The sequence below is a fragment of the Macrosteles quadrilineatus genome, unplaced genomic scaffold (genome assembly GCF_028750875.1).
Source record: "Macrosteles quadrilineatus isolate MER2022 unplaced genomic scaffold, UCM_ALF_1.0 Scaffold_1__1_contigs__length_201487025, whole genome shotgun sequence".
In the NCBI taxonomy this organism is placed as follows: domain Eukaryota; kingdom Metazoa; phylum Arthropoda; class Insecta; order Hemiptera; family Cicadellidae; genus Macrosteles; species Macrosteles quadrilineatus.
The window spans coordinates 50,050,317-50,070,800 of NW_026542594.1; the positions used below are offsets into that span (position 1 = coordinate 50,050,317).

The 20,484-nt window shown below is 34.1% G+C and overlaps 1 protein-coding gene across 2 annotated transcripts in view; it reads left to right on the forward strand.

Annotated features, from left to right (window-relative positions):
* The first annotated feature begins 13,058 nt into the window (after positions 1 to 13,058).
* Positions 13,059 to 20,484, forward strand: part of LOC128983000 (protein abrupt-like) — a 93,386-nt gene continuing 85,960 nt past the window's right edge. For both annotated transcript variants that reach the window (XM_054402116.1, XM_054402117.1), the window contains exons 1-2: positions 13,059 to 13,159; positions 18,730 to 18,963. In XM_054402116.1, coding sequence (XP_054258091.1) covers positions 18,730 to 18,963 — 234 coding nt within the window. In that variant the 5' untranslated portion in view covers positions 13,059 to 13,159. The remainder of the gene's footprint in view (positions 13,160 to 18,729; positions 18,964 to 20,484) is intronic.

Below are 20,484 nucleotides of genomic sequence, written 5' to 3' on the forward strand. Positions count from 1 at the left end.
CCAAAGTTTAGACCTTTACTCAGAACCTGTTTCTCTGACTCGTCCAATGCTCTATCGGACAGGTTGATAACTAGCTTATCAGTGGCTAGGTCAGGTGTTCCGAAAGCTCTGTCGTGACATGTTCCACTGCCTGTAAGATTGCAGTGATGGAATCGAAATAATCTATTGAATTTGTCCTTCAAACTATTTCTTTTGGCATTAAAAATCCTCTTAGCTTTAGAATTGAATGTGTTTAAAATTGGATCTAAATCATCTCCACTCATGCTTTCTTTTAACCTGGCTACTAAGTTTTGAACTTTCAAGTCATTGATAAATTTTGCATGTCTGATTTGGTTTATTCTATTTTTTAATAGTTTAAGACTGGCATCTTTGGTAATTTTATCAGAGTACCTATCTTTCATGGGGGCTTTTAATCTCATGCCTTTCGGGATAATATCTGCATTTCTACATTTTATTAAGAAAGTCAAATGGTTGCTGTTAAGTGCGTTCTTTTCCAAAGTTTTTTCTAAATCTTTTAACATGTCAGAAGTCTCAGGCCCATACTGGTATACAATTCTGTTTTTGAACGACATGCTTTTTAGGCGAGGTGTTATTATTGATGTAGATTTTTGTGGGCTTCACTCACCTTTATTTTTGTTCGTGATGTCCGGGACTCGTCAAAACACATAAACACACATATGTACAACACAAATTCGTCACGGCATCAATGACCGACGTTTCGCGGAACTCAAACAACGTTCCGCTTCTTCAGGGTATTAAACTATGTTTAGCCCGCACGCGGGTCGAACGCCTAACCACGACTGCCGGATCAGCTGAGCTTGGAGGAGGACGGGCGGGGGCGGGGGTAGGTGCATTGTCCATTGTTGATAAGCCATTCACGCTCCTGGCCTTATCTCGTAGTTGTTCTAGTTCGTTTTTAACAATGTTTAAGTACACCGTACTGACATCCACCGATGGTCGTGAGAGTGGCTCGTCTTCTATTGCCATGAAAAGCGACTCTGCCGTATTTCGTTTCCTCCAATCAGACTCCTTGTATAGAATTGCAGACGAACCCCAATCAACAATATGATTCGTTTCTACAACGTGTTCACATATCTTAGAGCCATACTTATCCTTGTTTTTGACTTTTTTTATGTGTTCATTTATTCGAACTTTAACTGGTCTAGAAGTTTGGCCCACATAATTCCTGCCACAAGAACACGGGATTTTGTAGACAATGTCTTTTGTATTTTGTTGCTCATTAACGGGTTTTAGTTTTGTGACACGACTACGGATAGTATATTTATTTTTGAAGACAGTTCTTATATTGTATTTGGAATTCACCCGTCTCAATTTTTCCGAAACATTTTTAACGTATGGAATACATACAGTGGTCAGGGGTTTTATCTTGGTGCTAGGGTCTTCTGGAATGTTTACCCTATTTAAGCTTTTTAAGGCCTTAACAAAAACGAAGGGAGGGTATCCACAGTTTTGGAGATGTGTTTTTATGTTTTCCAGCTCTGTTTTAAAAATTTCCTCAGTACTACAGATGGATTCTAGATGGAACTAGAACAACTACGAGATAAGGCCAGGAGCGTGAATGGCTTATCAACAATGGACAATGCACCTACCCCCGCCCCCGCCCGTCCTCCTCCAAGCTCAGCTGATCCGGCAGTCGTGGTTAGGCGTTCGACCCGCGTGCGGGCTAAAAATAGTTTAATACCCTGAAGAAGCGGAACGTTGTTTGAGTTCCGCGAAACGTCGGACATTGATGCCGTGACGAATTTGTGTTGTACATATGTGTGTTTATGTGTTTTGACGAGTCCCGGACATCACGAACAAAAATAAAGGTGAGTGAAGCCCACAAAAATCTACATCAATAATAACACCTCGCCTAAAAAGCATGTCGTTCAAAAACAGAATTGTATACCAGTATGGGCCTGAGACTTCTGACATGTTAAAAGATTTAGAAAAAACTTTGGAAAAGAACGCACTTAACAGCAACCATTTGACTTTCTTAATAAAATGTAGAAATGCAGATATTATCCCGAAAGGCATGAGATTAAAAGCCCCCATGAAAGATAGGTACTCTGATAAAATTACCAAAGATGCCAGTCTTAAACTATTAAAAAATAGAATAAACCAAATCAGACATGCAAAATTTATCAATGACTTGAAAGTTCAAAACTTAGTAGCCAGGTTAAAAGAAAGCATGAGTGGAGATGATTTAGATCCAATTTTAAACACATTCAATTCTAAAGCTAAGAGGATTTTTAATGCCAAAAGAAATAGTTTGAAGGACAAATTCAATAGATTATTTCGATTCCATCACTGCAATCTTACAGGCAGTGGAACATGTCACGACAGAGCTTTCGGAACACCTGACCTAGCCACTGATAAGCTAGTTATCAACCTGTCCGATAGAGCATTGGACGAGTCAGAGAAACAGGTTCTGAGTAAAGGTCTAAACTTTGGCATTGCTCCATCTAGAGTGCCAAATGTAAACATTGTGACGTCGTTGGAACCTGCAGCCTCATTTTTACCTGATCAAGTTAAACACTCATATAGATGTGACATAGTTAACTCACTAAAACACTCTGTAAATATAAAACCCAATTTATCAAAAAGTGAAAATGCTGCTTTGAAGAAGCTTAAGAATGATGACAATGTCGTTATACTGCCTTCAGATAAAGGTGGTGCAGTAGTTTTATTAAACAAAAACGAATACATGAGCAAAATAGCAGACATAATCAATGGTGGGCAGTATAAAGAACTTGATCGTGACCCGACAAACCTGGTTCAAAATAAAATAAAAAAAGAATTAGCAAAAATAAAAAGTTATGTTACTGACCGAACTTTTTTTAAACTGAGCCCACAGTTCAGTAAAGCTCCGCATTTATATGGACTTCCAAAGTTACATAAACCTGGCATCCCTCTAAGACCGATAGTTAGTACAATAGACTCACCATACTACCAACTTTCAAAATTTATTTTGCCCTTACTTACACCTTATTTTGGCCAATCTGACAGTTTTGTGAAAGATTCGAAGGATTTTGTTAACAAAATACACCATTTTAAACCTAGCAATAGTACTATATTGGTTAGCTTTGATGTAACCAACTTGTTTCCTAACGTTCCCATTGAACCATGCCTGGCGATAGTACGTGAAAAACTTGAAAATGACCTGATGCTGGAAGATAGAACCAAAATTCCTGTGTCTAATATAATGGAACTGTTAACAGTCTGCGTTAGGTCAAACTACTTTCTAGTAGAGAATAAATATTATGAACAAACTACAGGAATGGCAATGGGCGGCGTTTTAAGCCCGATCCTATCTAATATTTTCATGGAAAAGTTTGAACAGGACGCAATTGAATCATTTGAAACTAAGCCTAGAGTCTGGTTACGGTATGTTGATGATGTTTTCTGTATTTGGGAAGATTCAATGTCAGAACTATTAAAATTTAAAGAACACCTTAACAGTCAGGTTGAGTCCATACAATTTACTATTGAACTGGAAAAAGATGATAAATTACCGTTTTTAGACGTATTGGTCCAGAAACAGTCACAAGGTTGGATCACTAGTGTGTTCAGGAAACCTACTGCTACAGGCCAATACCTTAACTTTGCCTCCAATCACCCCACACACGTTAAGACAGGTCTAGCCATTGGTTTGATTAAACGGGCCGAATCCATCTGTAGTACTGAGGAAATTTTTAAAACAGAGCTGGAAAACATAAAAACACATCTCCAAAACTGTGGATACCCTCCCTTCGTTTTTGTTAAGGCCTTAAAAAGCTTAAATAGGGTAAACATTCCAGAAGACCCTAGCACCAAGATAAAACCCCTGACCACTGTATGTATTCCATACGTTAAAAATGTTTCGGAAAAATTGAGACGGGTGAATTCCAAATACAATATAAGAACTGTCTTCAAAAATAAATATACTATCCGTAGTCGTGTCACAAAACTAAAACCCGTTAATGAGCAACAAAATACAAAAGACATTGTCTACAAAATCCCGTGTTCTTGTGGCAGGAATTATGTGGGCCAAATTTCTAGACCAGTTAAAGTTCGAATAAATGAACACATAAAAAAAGTCAAAAACAAGGATAAGTATGGCTCTAAGATATGTGAACACGTTGTAGAAACGAATCATATTGTTGATTGGGGTTCGTCTGCAATTCTATACAAGGAGTCTGATTGGAGGAAACGAAATACGGCAGAGTCGCTTTTCATGGCAATAGAAGACGAGCCACTCTCACGACCATCGGTGGATGTCAGTACGGTGTACTTAAACATTGTTAAAAACGAACTAGAACAACTACGAGATAAGGCCAGGAGCGTGAATGGCTTATCAACAATGGACAATGCACCTACCCCCGCCCCCGCCCGTCCTCCTCCAAGCTCAGCTGATCCGGCAGTCGTGGTTAGGCGTTCGACCCGCGTGCGGGCTAAAAATAGTTTAATACCCTGAAGAAGCGGAACGTTGTTTGAGTTCCGCGAAACGTCGGACATTGATGCCGTGACGAATTTGTGTTGTACATATGTGTGTTTATGTGTTTTGACGAGTCCCGGACATCACGAACAAAAATAAAGGTGAGTGAAGCCCACAAAAATCTACATCAATAATAACACCTCGCCTAAAAAGCATGTCGTTCAAAAACAGAATTGTATAACTTTTTATTAACAATTTTTTCACATCAGCAAGTTTGGTTGGTTTGGTTAGGTTATGACAGTTTAATTTTATAATGAAAAATTATAAAATTGAATTTTAGGCAATTATAATTTTATTTTATGAACAAAACTATTTTTTAGATTAGTAAACCTTTATTCGATTTTTCCATTATCAGCACGTTTGGTTAGTTTGGTTAGGTTATGACAGTTTAATTTAATAATAGAAAATTATAAAATTGTCTGTTTCTTCAGACGCAGCAGTTAGTGACGTCAGCAGTTAGTGACGTCAAACGGCACCTGAGAAATCTTCCGTGTGCCCCACCGGCTCACACTCCCACAAATTTTTTTTTTATCAGAATTTATTTTACAATCTGTTCAAACTTCTAATATGAGAACAATAAGTAAAACATATATCAAACAATGTCAGGAAGCAAGCACCTGTTCATCAACAAGTCTTGCCAAAAATTGGATCAGTCATTTAAACATTTACACAAAATTTAAAAATTTAAACAATCAGAACTAACTGTCAAATTAATTTTGATTTCACAATTCCACACAGCTGGTTCAAACATATTAAATACTGCATGATTATTAGAACAGGAACGGTAGGGATCATAAACATTAATCAAATATGTCACTCGCCCGAATCATTTTTGTGATGCCCGAATGTAAACATTTAACATTGATTAAATTGAACTGTCAAACTATATGTTAATGTCATTAGTATGGAATTCTTTCAACATCATTTGTTGATCGAGTTAGTTTCAATATTTTTGAACTGCTGTAATAATATTTTACAGGAAATAATTGTTAGATAAATTCGTGGATATAAGTAATTAATAATTCAGATTCTTCAATCTTTGCTGTTATTAAAATTGTGTATCTGCAGCAAACCTTCAGACTAAGCGAATTTCCATTTACCTGGCTTAATTAATACAAAGATTAATTATTCCCTTAAAATGGTCATTTTTCCTATTTAAATAACATTAAGTTAATTTTAATATGAGTACTTAGGTTTGCTGCTACAGGGAAGATAGGTGTGTTTTTGTTGAAATGTTGATAGCTAAGTATGATTGTTATTGGTTTGCCAATCCTGTAATACTTTACAATTGCTCGAATTCGAGCATCATGTACACTAGTACTTATTTAATACGCAAGAAGGATTTTTGTGACGATTACTCCTCCGAAACTACTGAACCGATTGACATGTTTTTGGTCTCATTGGAAAGAGCGTAACGTGAAGTTGTGCAGGAGACTTTCATTTTAGGGGAATAATTATAAGTTATTCACATCGAAATACATTAGAAATGAAGATTTACCATCAAATGTCTCATCCTGAGTAATATTTGTTCCAACATACTTATTTTTTGCTTCACTAAATCGTTTTGTACATTGACTTATTCCCCCTTGTATGCCTTTTTCTAGCATAAGATAGATTTCATAATCTAGTATAAGATCTAGGGTTATGTTTGTCATTTTAAGACATGCATCCCAAGACAAACCGGGTGCTGTATAATACCAACATGGATCAAGATTATAACTTGTATTACAAACAGCTCTAAAGTTTTGAAACACATCAGTTAAATTCAAGACGTCGGTAAGCAAATATAGGTCAGAATACGATCCTATTGTTAGGACATTAAAAGTATCCCATACATTTCTAGCATGTTCATATTGCTGTTGAGTAATATCTGAATTAGTTAATGAACTATAAAACTGCTGAATTGGAGGCAGAGATTGTTCATCTAGTTTATTCCAATCTGTTATGTACTCATAACAGAAAATACCTTTTTTGCTTACAAGACCTATTTTGTCAATCCCAAAATGGGATATAGTTTCCTTAAATTGCTGCTTAGTTAAATTCTTTGCCAGTGATTCTAAGCTACTGCTCATAAATCTGAAAGTATCTACATATCGAATTTCAAACTTTTGACATACTTTTTTGCTTAGTGAAATATATTTCTCTTCCGTACTAGGTATAACTGTTATATCATAGTTATCAATATTTAAAATTTGACAGATGAAATGAAGATCGTAACTACTTGAGTTATGCATAAAACAGGTAAGAAATTAGGACTTTGAAATTGTAAATTACAGCTATTGTGAGCCGCACCTCTGAATATGCCAGTTAAATGGCAGTGATCTCTAACCTTGATATCATCTTGATAAAATTCAAGTTCACATATATGACATTTAGTTGATGAATTAAATTGATCTATTATATACTAAACTTATACTATATATATTATATTATATATTGACCACTTATACTAAAAAACTATGTTTACCACAAACATTTTTGTTTGGGTTTTACATCAAAATTTCCTGGGCTGCTTCCAGTTCTATGTTTATTTAGAAGCAGCGTCAACAAAGAATCGTCAAAGTGTCAAATGAAAGTAACGTAATTTGTGTAACCACTATGTTTACTAAACACTCGCTAGAGGTTTTGTTTGGGTCTTTTACCTGAAAACTGCGTGAGTTGCTTCCGGTTCAATGTTTATTTGGAAGTTGCGTGAACCCAAATATATAAGTTCAGCAGTCAAATCCTGAATTGGTAATTTCCTATCATAAATTTCTTTAATTTTTAAAGCTTCCTCTTTCAATTTTTCAACAAAAACTCTAGCAGCATCAGGACCACGATACACTACTGGTTCGTATTTTAAACCTAACGTGTTTACTATGTAATAACAAAATGACATAGGTACATGTTTAGTTTGTAAGACAGTACTTGGTTTATTTTTGCTAGCAATATTTTTATAATTCTAATGAGCAAGTTTTTGGATTTTCACAAGTTGCCTTATTACATACTGGACATTGTATTTCTTTTAGAAGCATGACTTCAAAGTCTGCATAAACAACAAAAGGAACAGATTGTTTGTTTTTAAAGTTTGTGAATCTTAGTTTACTTTCTGTCGAATCAGGCATTTTTACTTTTAGAGGTGTGTGAGAGTCACAAAGTATTTTATGTTTATCATAAACCGTTTTTGTGGTAAAATGAATAAGGCAACTTTTACATATAAAAATTCTACCATGATGCCTAGTAACCTGTGAGCAGATGAGCCGTTCAAAATTATTTTTATACGCATAATGCATAGTTGTATCATTCTTTAACAAAGGCAAGTCTCTATGATCCATTTTTTCATTTTTACATATCTTTATCGGGTGAACAAAATGGTTATTTCCCTTGGGATTTTTTTCAAGGCCGAACACATTGATAGAAATATTATTTGCTTTTTCAAATTTTGGTATACTTTTAACAGTTACAGGATATGAAATTACATCCCAATTGTATCTTTTTTCCATATCTTCATTATTCAAATATTTCCCTATTCTGTGAGCATTTCCATCGGTAATGAACATTGCATAAATTGAATATTTAAAACAGTAATTATCAGTATTTTGAACATTTATGATTACTTTTTTAGACGCAATATCTGGTGGGAGGGATATGTGTTTGTGACCCTACAAAGGGTTATAACGGTTTATCCTAAGTTCCATACTAGTTATTTCATTTAAAGTCCATCCTGATCCACGCCCCATAAAATTACTTTCTTCTTTCACCATCTTTTGTTAAACATCATTGTAATACACTTCTAAGTCAGTCGACATAAGTATAGGTTCATTTTTAGTTTTAAAGTTCAATTCACGTTTCTCAGTCTCTAAACTATTTTTTATGTACATAGATTTCACTATAACATTACACTTTATAGATTTGTACTCATCAACTTTTTCATCAATTTTGTCAATTACAAAAGGTTTGCAATATTAAAAAAAGCTGGGGTAATCTAATAGCCCTTGTCCATTTGGAAGGTGAAATGTTTGTAATCTACACTTAGCAGCAGATTCAATCAACACGATTGGATCATAGACGAATAAGTGTCGCGAACTTTTAAAATGATTGTCTTGGTTGCGATACCATAAATCACACACGCGACAGGGTTTGAGTGTTAGTGTAGAAATGTATTTCTGCATTGTTTTAATCTTATATTGTCACTTGCACTGCACTTGTAAAATTTAAATTTAATTTTTATGTCTTTATAGTTTTAAATTTATATTCCACTTTTTTACTAACACCAAAATAGCTAACTAATACTACACAGTTATTTTTCTCTTTTACTGACCGTTGTTGCGGCGCTGGGAAATTTTTCTCTTTAGCTCAGTGAGTCACTTCGTCTGATCAATTGACAGATCCGCACCAGCGCTGACAACGGTGACAGCATCAGCATAGTCAGCAAACTTTGCCTGCACTGATGATATCTTTGTGCAGTACGGCAATTTCATCCGGTACGTGATTTCATCTCGCTTGGTTATCTGAAATAAATCAAACAATTAATTAGTAAAATAAATTATGATCAATATTCAATCCATACTTTACATTTTTCCAATATTATACATACAAATTATAAATACAATTATATCATTGTTTTATATCATAAATATGGATATTACTAATTATCAAATTTAAACAGCAGTATTTTTGTCTGTTTATATTTTATTTATGGTTTTTAAGGTACATTTCTACTCAATTAAATGTAATATTTGTCAAGATAATTATCTCTATATAATAACTTTACAATATTTGTTCCAAAATAATCAGTAATATATTTATAATATTCATATTGTTATTATTTAGCATTATTTGTTTCAACATGATTAATACAGTTCGTCCCCATCCAGATATTATTTAAAAAATACTATTTATATTAATAATTATTCAGGTGTATAATAAAAAAATACTCTAATATAAATCTCAACTAAAACAATTATTTCAGTTTATAAAATATATTAAAACTATCTTACCTCAACATTTGCCTGAGGAAATATAGATTTAATGACGATGTACAGGTCCTCGGTGTTGTCCAGTCCTGCACCCTCCACCAGGCTGATATCCCAAACGCTGGGAGTGGTAAGGGCCGATGATGCCATGCTGGAGATGTAGGTAGTGGTGAGCAGAGTGACAATTCGCAGTGAAGATACTGACGTCGGTATCCAGTCATGGGGTTATATACCATTCAGCAATCACAGTAAAGGTCATTGAATCAGACTTTCGTGGCGGGGAGGGCAACGCGTGCAACCAGCGAGGCGTGCACTTGGTGAGAACATCATGGTCATTTACACGGACACGTTCTCTAAAAACACATCCAAGGTTGTGATAGCGATAAGTCGCGCCCATTAGCGCGAACAAAGGCTACTGCGATAACACCTCGCTCATTATGCAACTTCCGTCCGATATGTAAAACGCAAAACAGAACTTCAACAATAGCAGCAAGTATTCTTTCACACAAATACTAATTATTACAATTAACCAAATCTGCTTTAGCAAATAAATCAAAAATACAAATAACTAATTACTAAAAAATATAAAAAAGTTAGCACAATTAATTATTTTAAACAAAATAAAATATACTTTTGATTTAAACATAAGTTAATTATACCTTCCCACACAGTTACGCACCAAACCGTGCCAAATTACGCTCCACCATCTGCACGCTCCTACCGCCTGGGCTCGCCGGTCGAATTGAATTTTATTTTTACAAAATGGATTTTTTCACCATTTGTTTTGCATGGTGTTTCAGCTCACCCCTTTTACATCTACTACTATCACACATTATCAATGGAGAAGAAAGGCCCATTGCATTCGTCTCAAGCTCACTTTCAAAATCAGAGTCCCAATACAGCCAACTTGATCGCGAAGCACTCGCTATTGTATTTTCTATTGGAAAATTTTTCAACTACCTCTATGGAAGAAAGTTTGAATTGATAACAGATAATCAACCATTCACACGAATATTTCACCCAAAGAATGTTCCTCCAATGACAGCTGGTCGACTTTTACGCTATACAGTTTTCCTCAGAGGATTTGAATACAACATCAAACATCGGAAAGCAGAACAACACCAAAATGTAGACTTTCTATCCAGGACTTATCAAACAACGGAACATCGTGGTATCGACACAGCACTGAATAAAGAAGAAGATGAAATAGAACAGAATTCAATCCTGCAAATCTCATCAATCAACATCACGAGTGATTCAATTTCAAAAGAAAGTTAGTACGATCCAGGAATGAAAGATCTTATGAAACAAATAAAAGAAAGTGCAAATGATCCAATCTACTCAACCAATCAAGGAATTGTATTCAGAGGATAACGTGACTACATTTCTAGATCACTACGCTCTTATGTTTTAGAAGAGCTTCATGCAAGACACATAGGAATGGTAAGAATGAAACGACTCGCAAGACTCCACTGTTATTGGCCCGGAATCGACAAAGACATTGAAAATAAAGTTAGATCATGTGCAGCTTGCGCTTTACAGTCATAACAGCCAACAAAAGTTTTTCACCCTTCGGAAATCCCTAAGGAAAACTTTGAAAGAGTTCACATCGACTACGCAGGACCATTTAAAGGACACCATTTCCTAGTAGTGATTGATGCTAAATCTAAATGGCCTGAGGTTCGAATAACCAAAAGCGCACCATCCACTGCTACGACCATAGAATTTCTAAATGATATATTCTCTTCACATGGATATCCTGCTGCACTATTTATCCTGCGGTATAAGTTATAAGTTACAAGTTATAAGTTATCCGGTTATAAGTTATCCTGCGGTAACTTATCCTCCTGGCCTGATAATGCCACAATTTTTACTAGCCAAGAATTTACAGACTTTTGCCGACAAAGAGGCATATTTCAAAAATTTATCACCCCAGGACACCCAGCAACCAATGGATTAGCGGAACGCTGTGTGCAAACGTTAAAGACATCTTTGAAAAATTGTGCTGAAGATCCTCGAAAGAATATTAAATCACAAATTCAATACATACTGTTTCGCTACCGAGCTGTACCTCTACAATGCGGACAATCACCGGCTGAACTGTATTTGAATCGAAAGATCAGAACAAAACTATGCTCTCAAACCCCCTAAGAAAAACACATAATTACATCCAGGCTTTCAACAAGTGCCTTTTGAGGGTCTCAAGTCGGTGCGTTGACCCATAAACCCTTGGCAAGCCCTCAAAGTACGATTTTTGCCCATTTAAATAACATGGGATTAAAAACAAAACAAAAGAAGGGCCAGCTGCGATTAAATCTCAATTAATTTAAATGTTAGAGAAATTCATAGGAACATTTGAAAAATTATTTTAAAACTTTTTTAAAAGTTTTTTTTTCAGGTATACCGAATGATTTGAACTACTTACTATATAAAATTACTTAGACCAGTGATATTCCCCGATACTTTCCATTGACAAATGCAGTGTACCGATGGTACACTGGTACAGCAGCTCGTCATTTTTAACAGTTTAATACACACACAACATACACAACGGTTTCAAACTTATCAAAACATATGAAACCTAGGAACTTGAAAATTAGTACCAGTACTAAGGTTTGTTTTATGTTTTGATACACTAAAACAAGTAAACCGATCGGGAAAATCACTCCACGTATGTTAAACAAGCAATTAAAAAGTTTTTATGTAAATTTAGGATAAATGAGTTTTTCAATATTTGTTTTGCCTTATGCTATTTATAACAAACCTGATCTGTTTGATTACATTTTTACTTCTCTAATAAGGGCTCAATTTACACTAGTCTTTAGATACACGGGTTTAATTATCAGAACACTTATGTAACACCAACGCATTTTATGTTGTTCAAGATGACTATTGATGAAATTTGAAACTGAGTATAAGCCCAGGGGGTTTGTTAAATAGTAATTTTGGTACGTGTGTCAAAAAGTTTTTAATCGGTTTAAAGCAGATAAGACCAAAAATGTAGAATTTAGTTCTACACAAACAATATTATTGAAATTAAATGAGATGTAGTTGTGCCGTGGTCTATATATCAGAGAAAAGAGGATTTTTATTTTAACTGTTAGTTTTCTACAAAAATAAATTTATTAAATTTTTTGGATTGCTGACTTGGCGGGGAAAGTGTTTTACCACTTAGTGGTTTTTTTGTTACATTTATTTGTAAACATTGTAGTTCAAAAAGTCTGACATTGACCAACTTAAACCTCTAGGGCGGAGCTGTTTTGACGGATCTCCACCAAACTTCACACTAACCATCCTTGAATAATAATAATGCCTAAAAGTTTCATTACAATCTGTCGAGGGGTTTCGGAGTCCATAAGGTACATACATACATACATACATACATACATACATACATACTAGTTCCTCGTTTATAGATATAGATGTATTCGTTAATTAGTTTCCATACATTTAATAGTTCAGTAATTAGTAAACACCCCTGGCATGGTATAAGAACGCCAGAGTATCCATGTTGTAGGCGTGTTGGACCGAAGGGTGTGTGGTGAGCAAAAACCAGATCAATAACGTTGCTCACGCAATTTCTCAGTTTTGGGCAGGCTGCGCGCAGCCGTCTAACATTTTGAGGTCTTCTGTCTTTCTTGCAGGTGTTTGAACAAAACGAGTCCAAATTACGAGTGGCAATCAAATATCCATTTCGATTTTATTCTCTACCTCTACAAGTAATAAGGTTAGCTATGAGTTGTTATCATCAACGTTTTTTATAACTAATATTAATTTTTCGTGAGTGAGCTAATTAATAGATACTAACAATGTGTTGATAAATAAGTTATAGGCTTAATTTTCAGCTGTCAAACATTGAACTGGGTTTAAAAGGTTTAAGCTATCTCGACTATGTTTAGATTAGCCTCAACATTATTTTAACGGGTAAAAGTAGTTTTATAGGGATTTGCTTTGATGTTGATATAGTGAATTTAATTATTTATTATTGTTTCCATATTGCTTGACCAATAGGTGTTGTATGGTTTTTAAATACTGGATTCTTATAATTAGTTTACTTGTTTTTTAATATTTTTTTTTACAAGATATATTTCAGGATTGTTTGTTCCAAATGCCAAACCACTTAAAACTCATGTATACGATTTTAAAGCAATCTACGACTGTTATCAAATCAAATAATATTCCTGTATTGTTCCATTATTCTCTGACTCGAATCAACACTCAAGTTGTCTTGTATGCAGTATTTTATGTTAATAAAAATGTCAGTTAAATAAATAGGCGGTGTATTTTGATGTCGTCGAAACTCTGCAAGATTATTATCAAGTTTATGATTATGAAAGCACATTTCCCTCATAATTCACAGACCTGCCTTCCGATGGTAAAAACATTTTGGCTCTAAAAATCAATACTGTAGTGTCCGTGTGCGAGTACCGCATGCCCGGCATTCCTGAACCAAATAATCCTCTACAGTCTACAGTCTCAACGCGTCTGTTTACCTACTGCTCATCTGTGTTGACCAAACGTAAAACTTTACCTCTGTCTGGCATGCTTTAATTTTTAAACTGGTAGGGATTTTTTTGTAGGTACCCTTAAATAACATTAACATACATATATAAATAACACATTTTTCGCCAAAAAACAGCTTTGTCCGAGTCCGAATATAAGTTCGTTTATATATATAGTTCCTGTGGGACCGAGCTTTGCACAGAATTTAGGATATAATGAGAAGAACAGTAGTTATCAATTTTAGCAATGCGTTTGGACGTAGTTAGCAAAAAGTTTGAAAATCTTCGGTTTAAGAAAAAAATAGTAAATTAAATTCCCTACATGGAGAAATATCAATACATTTAGAATGATCCTAAAAAATATAATCAGGGTGTCCCACAAGTAAACAGCCTAACTCATGGAAATGGTTCTATATTGGTCAAAATATAACAAAATCCAGAATAACATTTTTTCCAAAATCGCTTTGTTAACCAGATATTTGCCATTTTGTTTATTTCACATTACCATTTTTATATTTTAAGTTTTTCAACCGATTATTAAGAAACTTAGTATTTATATTAAAGTACTAGCAGAGTACCCGTCCTTCATACGGGGTTGGCATATAAGTATAAAATGTTTATTGCAGCTATGCTTAAGCTTTCTGTTTGCAATGGGGAAGGACACAGTTTGATAACATTTGCTTCTTTAAATTTAAGGTATACTATGGTATCACACATCTACCATAGCCATAATGTTCTACCACTAACAATAAATTATTGAAAATTTGCAAAATATCACAAATTATTCATGAAATTAAAAACATAAACATAACTGTAATCAATCCTTATTTGACAGTTCTCATTGTGTATCACAGTTTTTTGTTTCTGCTTAGTTCAAACTAGTGGAACCCCGTCGAAATCGACGGTTAATCTTGAGGTTTTATGTAAATTCAGCTAACTGCGATAGATAGAGTGAAGTCATTAAAATCTTAGTTAAATGATGAAGGGAGGATAAGCATAATAATAAGTATGACGATTGTGTTCCCTAAAAAACGTGATTGTTGAATTCGTTTAACACAATATTTCCTACCTTTTATCGGCTTTAGGTTGCCCAAAAGGTTTTTTAGGAGTCTTTATAATTGTTTGTTCATGAGTTTGTTTCATGTCAAAGCCACTTTCACTATATGGGAGAATGAGTTCATATAATTAGTCTATCATGTAACGGAAAGAGTCAATATTTATTACTAACAACTAATTCCATCTGCTTTAGAAAAATCATTCAGATTGTATCCAGATTTATAAGTAAAATCTTCATCTTTCTTTGGTCATAAAAATACAGATTATTTATCAGCATTTAAATAATTTTTGTTTTGTATTTGATAAAAATATCTGATTCTCCAGATAGCAGTAACATTCTTACTTCGATCTAAGCAACTTTAATTCCTTGTCTTGCCATATCGACCCATGTATTTAATCATCCTGTTCTTACTTGATAATTCATTAACTTATGGGGTAGTTTTGCCTGGCCATATCGACCACATAAAGCTGTGCATGTTTCTCGTGGATGGAATGAACCATAATTGTAGGAAATTTGATCACAAATCTTGAACATTTGCGGAACCAAATCCATAACCTAGTCCAGCCTTGATAACAAATCATGCAAATGCGATGAGATGTGATGACACTGTTGTGTTTCCGAATGTTTTGTATGTAGTGAGGTTTAGATGCATTGTTCGACCTAGCTACATGTGTACATCAAAGTAAAAACCCTGTAGGCCTACACTTTTTTTTAAATACCTGAATTGACATTAGTTCACCTACTCATCATTTTCATCAAATTCATCATTTTGTAGAAACTATAAAAAACTTGCCATGCAGTGGAGAATCAATTTAAAATCATAAATAATAATGTAAACATTTAATTTTGGCAGTTTCAGTAGACCTTTGAATACAATTTGAATATTAACAGCTGGTCCATTAATAGCTGGTAGTGTAAAATTATCCATATGGTCATAATGTAAATACAATTGCTGAGTGAACTTTAAAGGCCTCTGGGGCAGAGCCCCAAGGAAATTTACCTCGTTTCTCTTTTGAGGGCTCACCTACAGACCAATACCTTTCTTTAGTCACCCCTACCAAGTTTCTACACCCAGCCGTTCTCTCAAATTAGCTGTGACAAAAACCCCATTTTCCTTCATAAGAACAACATGGGATGGGACTTTAAAGGCCACTGGGGCAGAGCCCCGAGGGAATTTACCACGTTTCTCTTTTGATGGCTCATCTACAGACCAAGACCTTTCTTTAGACACCCCTACCGAGTTTCTACGACCAGCTGTTCTCTCAAAATAGCTATGACAAAGAAAAACAGTTTCAAATTAATATATAGATTATATTATAGTTGTTTTCATAAATGCAAAAAAAAATTGTGCTGCACCCTTTTGGTAAATCTTATAACTTTAATGCTATTGCATATCATAGAACATACCTTTTTATTGGAAACAGCTGACTAAATTGTTTTATTCCCTTTAAATATGAATACTCATAAAGTTAACATGGGGAACTACAGAGCCACTGGGGCGGAGCCCGAAAGGATTTTTGAGATAGGAATATGCCTATATGTTAATCGGGAATGTAAGCTATCATCATGCCAAATTTCAGCAAAATCCGTCCAGTAGTTAATGCGTGATTGAACTTCAAACAAACAAACACACAAACTTTCACATTTATAATATTAGTAAGATTAGAGACCTATGTTAGGAAAAAATTCATCATAAAATTTCAAAATGGCTGCCATTTTAATTTTTGAATTAAAATTACTAAAAAATGGCTGATTTTATGAAAAAATGACGAGTACACTTTTATTTGGCATTTTTAATTCCCTATCAAACGATACCAAATTCAAAAAGATGGAATAAGAAATATTACGATTTTTAGTTGTAAAATGTAGAAAAAGGCTAAGCTAGTCAGGTTTGTCCTATTTTACAACTAAAAATCATAATATTTCAGCTATTTCTTATTCAATCTTTTTAAACTTGGTATCGTTTGATAGGGAGTTAAAAATTCTAAATAAAATATCCTTGATCTTTTTTCATGAAATCAGATATTTTTTGGTAATTTAAGTTTAAAAATTAAAATAGCCACCATTTACAATTTTTCTAGTTAAACTAATGCTATTTAAGTAGGGAATAAAGTAAATTATGATATTTTTAAGGAGACAAGTTCATCAAGAACCTGGCTAACATAATGTAAACAACATAATTAATAATTTTTTCTTGAATCTGGGAATACTACATAAATTCTACATTTATTTTAACAAGTTTGCGAAACCAACATGATCGGACATTGGGAACGAGGAATTGTGGGGGGTTTTATGGGGTAAAAATTGGGTTTTCACATTTTTGACCCAAAATACTTAAAGTTTTGCAATTTCTTTCCAAACTATTTTGAAGCTTAAAAATTAAATAATTTAGTATGTTGAAGCGTTATCATGCGCCTAATAGTTACGAAGAAAATTTCAAAAAAATGGTAAATTTTAAATTCCCATTATTCTTAAGGAGAATAGGTAAATTGTTGTAGTTTGCTTGTTAATGAACATATTTTGATCAAATTTGGAAAATGCATTTATTTCTTACTAAACTATTAACAATTTACAATTTACAAAAAAAAAAACACACTTTTACCCTCCCTGTTGCAGCAAACCTACTTGCAGCAAAAGTACTTGTTAAACTAATTCTATTTAAATAAGGAATAAATGTAATATTTTTAAGGAAACATTTTTGAAGTGTAAATCCAATCAGGCAAATGGAAATTCGCTTGGTCTGCAGGTTTACTGCGGCAGGGGTATTCAGTCTTACAACATGGTATGTAGTGAAATTGAGAAATTATATGTTATAAGGGTCAAAAATGAGAAAACCATTTTTTACCCACCCCCCATAAGTTCCAATCGTCCGATCACACTGGTTTACAAACTCTAAAGTAACAGATTTCTAAATTATACCAATTAAAAATAGCAACCATTTACAAATTTCTATCTTAACATTTTGACAACGAGATATTTTATTAAAAACTATAAAGTTTGAGCGTTTTTAGGAAATTGTATGACTAATAATCTAACGGTACATCAATAGTAAAGATTGGTTAATAAAGAACAAAGAAATCACAATTTTTGTGATACCATGTATACGAATTTCGTGCCTTCACTATAGGTGGCCCACCATCAACATATCTGACTCAGGTTTAACACAAGCCGAAAATCTGAATATGTTTCGGCGTGCTCTCTGGACGTAAAGTTATAGCCTAAGTGTATTGGCTGCCGCCAACTGCAGACTCTCATGGCCTGTAATGACTTTTCCTAATTGGTTTGTTTTTAGTATTGAAATCACTTGTTTATGTTTATGATCTATACTGTCTCTGTTGTAATATTCAAGCTGTGTTAACAAACTAAATTAACTTGTGTTCAACAGTAGGCTACATAGTGCTAGTATCGGTAATCACTATCAAGCGTTGTTTCGTTGTTAGTCACGGTAAATAAAGAAATTTAATTTAAAATTGGTTCCTAAAAGCGAGGGAGAAAACTCATTTTAAGATAGGCTACTGTGTATCGAAAAATATTTGCGGTCATTGCTGGGTAACATCGCTTTTGTTCATCATGTGGTGGTATTTATACTTCTTAAAACGCTACTGGATATTTTACCAGTTCATTCTAAAAAACAAATTCTGTATAGGCTTACTTTAAAAATTAATTTAAAATATGTAATCTAGGCATTAATCCTCCTAACAACCATGACACTGAACTATAGTGTGATATATTTTGTAGATGCTCTCACATTACGTTGTCCACTGGGCTGGCTACCAGGCTCATCTGCAGTCTGCATGCTGTGATCAGTTTCTGTCAGAGAAGTTTGTTGATGTCACATTGGCAGTTGATGCTGGTCTGATCAAGTGCCATCGTGTCATATTGAGTGCTGCAAGTGGTTATTTCCATCAACTTCTCTCCCAGCATGATTCTTCACATCCTATCATCTTCATGCGAGACATGCAGTACTGGGAGGTATGTTACGTATATACTGTACATAGATAGCAATTTAATTTTGATTATAATGGAATGTGGAATCAAACCATCATTGTGGGTCTTACATGTTTGACCAAATATCTTTTGCATACAATCCCCTCATTGAACTGCCATTTATGCTGAGGCTGTGAGGACGGTGCGATGCTAGGTGGAAAAAGGATTACACTCTAAAATATATATGCGTTCCCGGTTATGTTTGAAACGCGTGAGAAAACATCATTTGCCATAGTGAGTGTATAACCGCATGTATGAGTTCGTCAATCTCAAACTTGCATGGTATCAAGGAGCTTTCTAGCAATGCTCTCAATTATTTTAACATGACATAGGTATAGTTTCAAAATTCTATGTAGGGGAACTCGGGGCGGAACGGGATACTTATTGTTTACTTTACCATACACAGTGTAAGGTGTAAAATAAATACGACTTAAAGGTAGAAAACGAAACCTTATTTTATTTAGTACTAAATAGTAACATTACTAAAGGTTAAATTTATTTATTTCATTTTTATTTTTTTATTTTAAATAATGTTTACATATTTCCCGTTTCGCCCCACCCACGGAGCAGAATGGGATTTTCCTGTGGGGTAGAATGGGATATGGGGAATTTAATGAGAAAACATTAAGTGAGAAAAACAAACTAAAAGAAAACTAAAATGTAAATAGACATTTAGTTATAGATTCAAATGTAAAGAAAACAAACTTTGTTTTGGTATATATCTTTATTCTGAAAAGTATTCATTTACATGATTACATCACAATATTAAATTCGTCAACATGAAAGCAATTCAAAATTCATATATTCATCTTTTTCACGACCCACTTCAACGGAAATAACCGCTTCAACTGCTTCTGTCATTGATTCTTCATCTCATTTCTGTTGATCAGTTTTCTGGTATAATTTCTCACACTCTAGAATATTAAGACAACACTTACTTTATATGTTTGCAACAAAAACATAAGTAGAGGCAATATAGTGGTTTAACGTCACTTTAGGCACGTTTTCCCCATAAGAATAACATGGTGAGCTTTTTTGACCACTTTTTTAAAAATCCAGCTCTCGGCCAATACAAGCCTATATAAATGATCAATACCATTGTATAACTTCATTACTATTTCAAATCCATATCCATTCACATGTATATTCTCAAAATCGAGTGAGGTTTGCACGCGCTCCCGGCTCATGGCGATCTCCCCAATACGTGCTACCCATATAAAATAATGTTACATTTTTTTATTACTTTTTGATTTTTTTATGTTGTAATATTGTTTATAATCAAAAGTTGACACCCACTATGTGTGCTAGAATTTCAACCGTTGTGCCGTATCTCAAGCCGTTTTCGAGATATAAGCGTTTTTAGACAGTTTTACGGACTTAGACGATTTTTCATGGTAAATTTTATTTGTACCCATATAAAATAATGTTAAATTTTTTTTTTTACTTTTTGATTTTTTTATGTTGTGATATTGTTTGTTATCAAAAGTTGACACCCACTATGTGTGC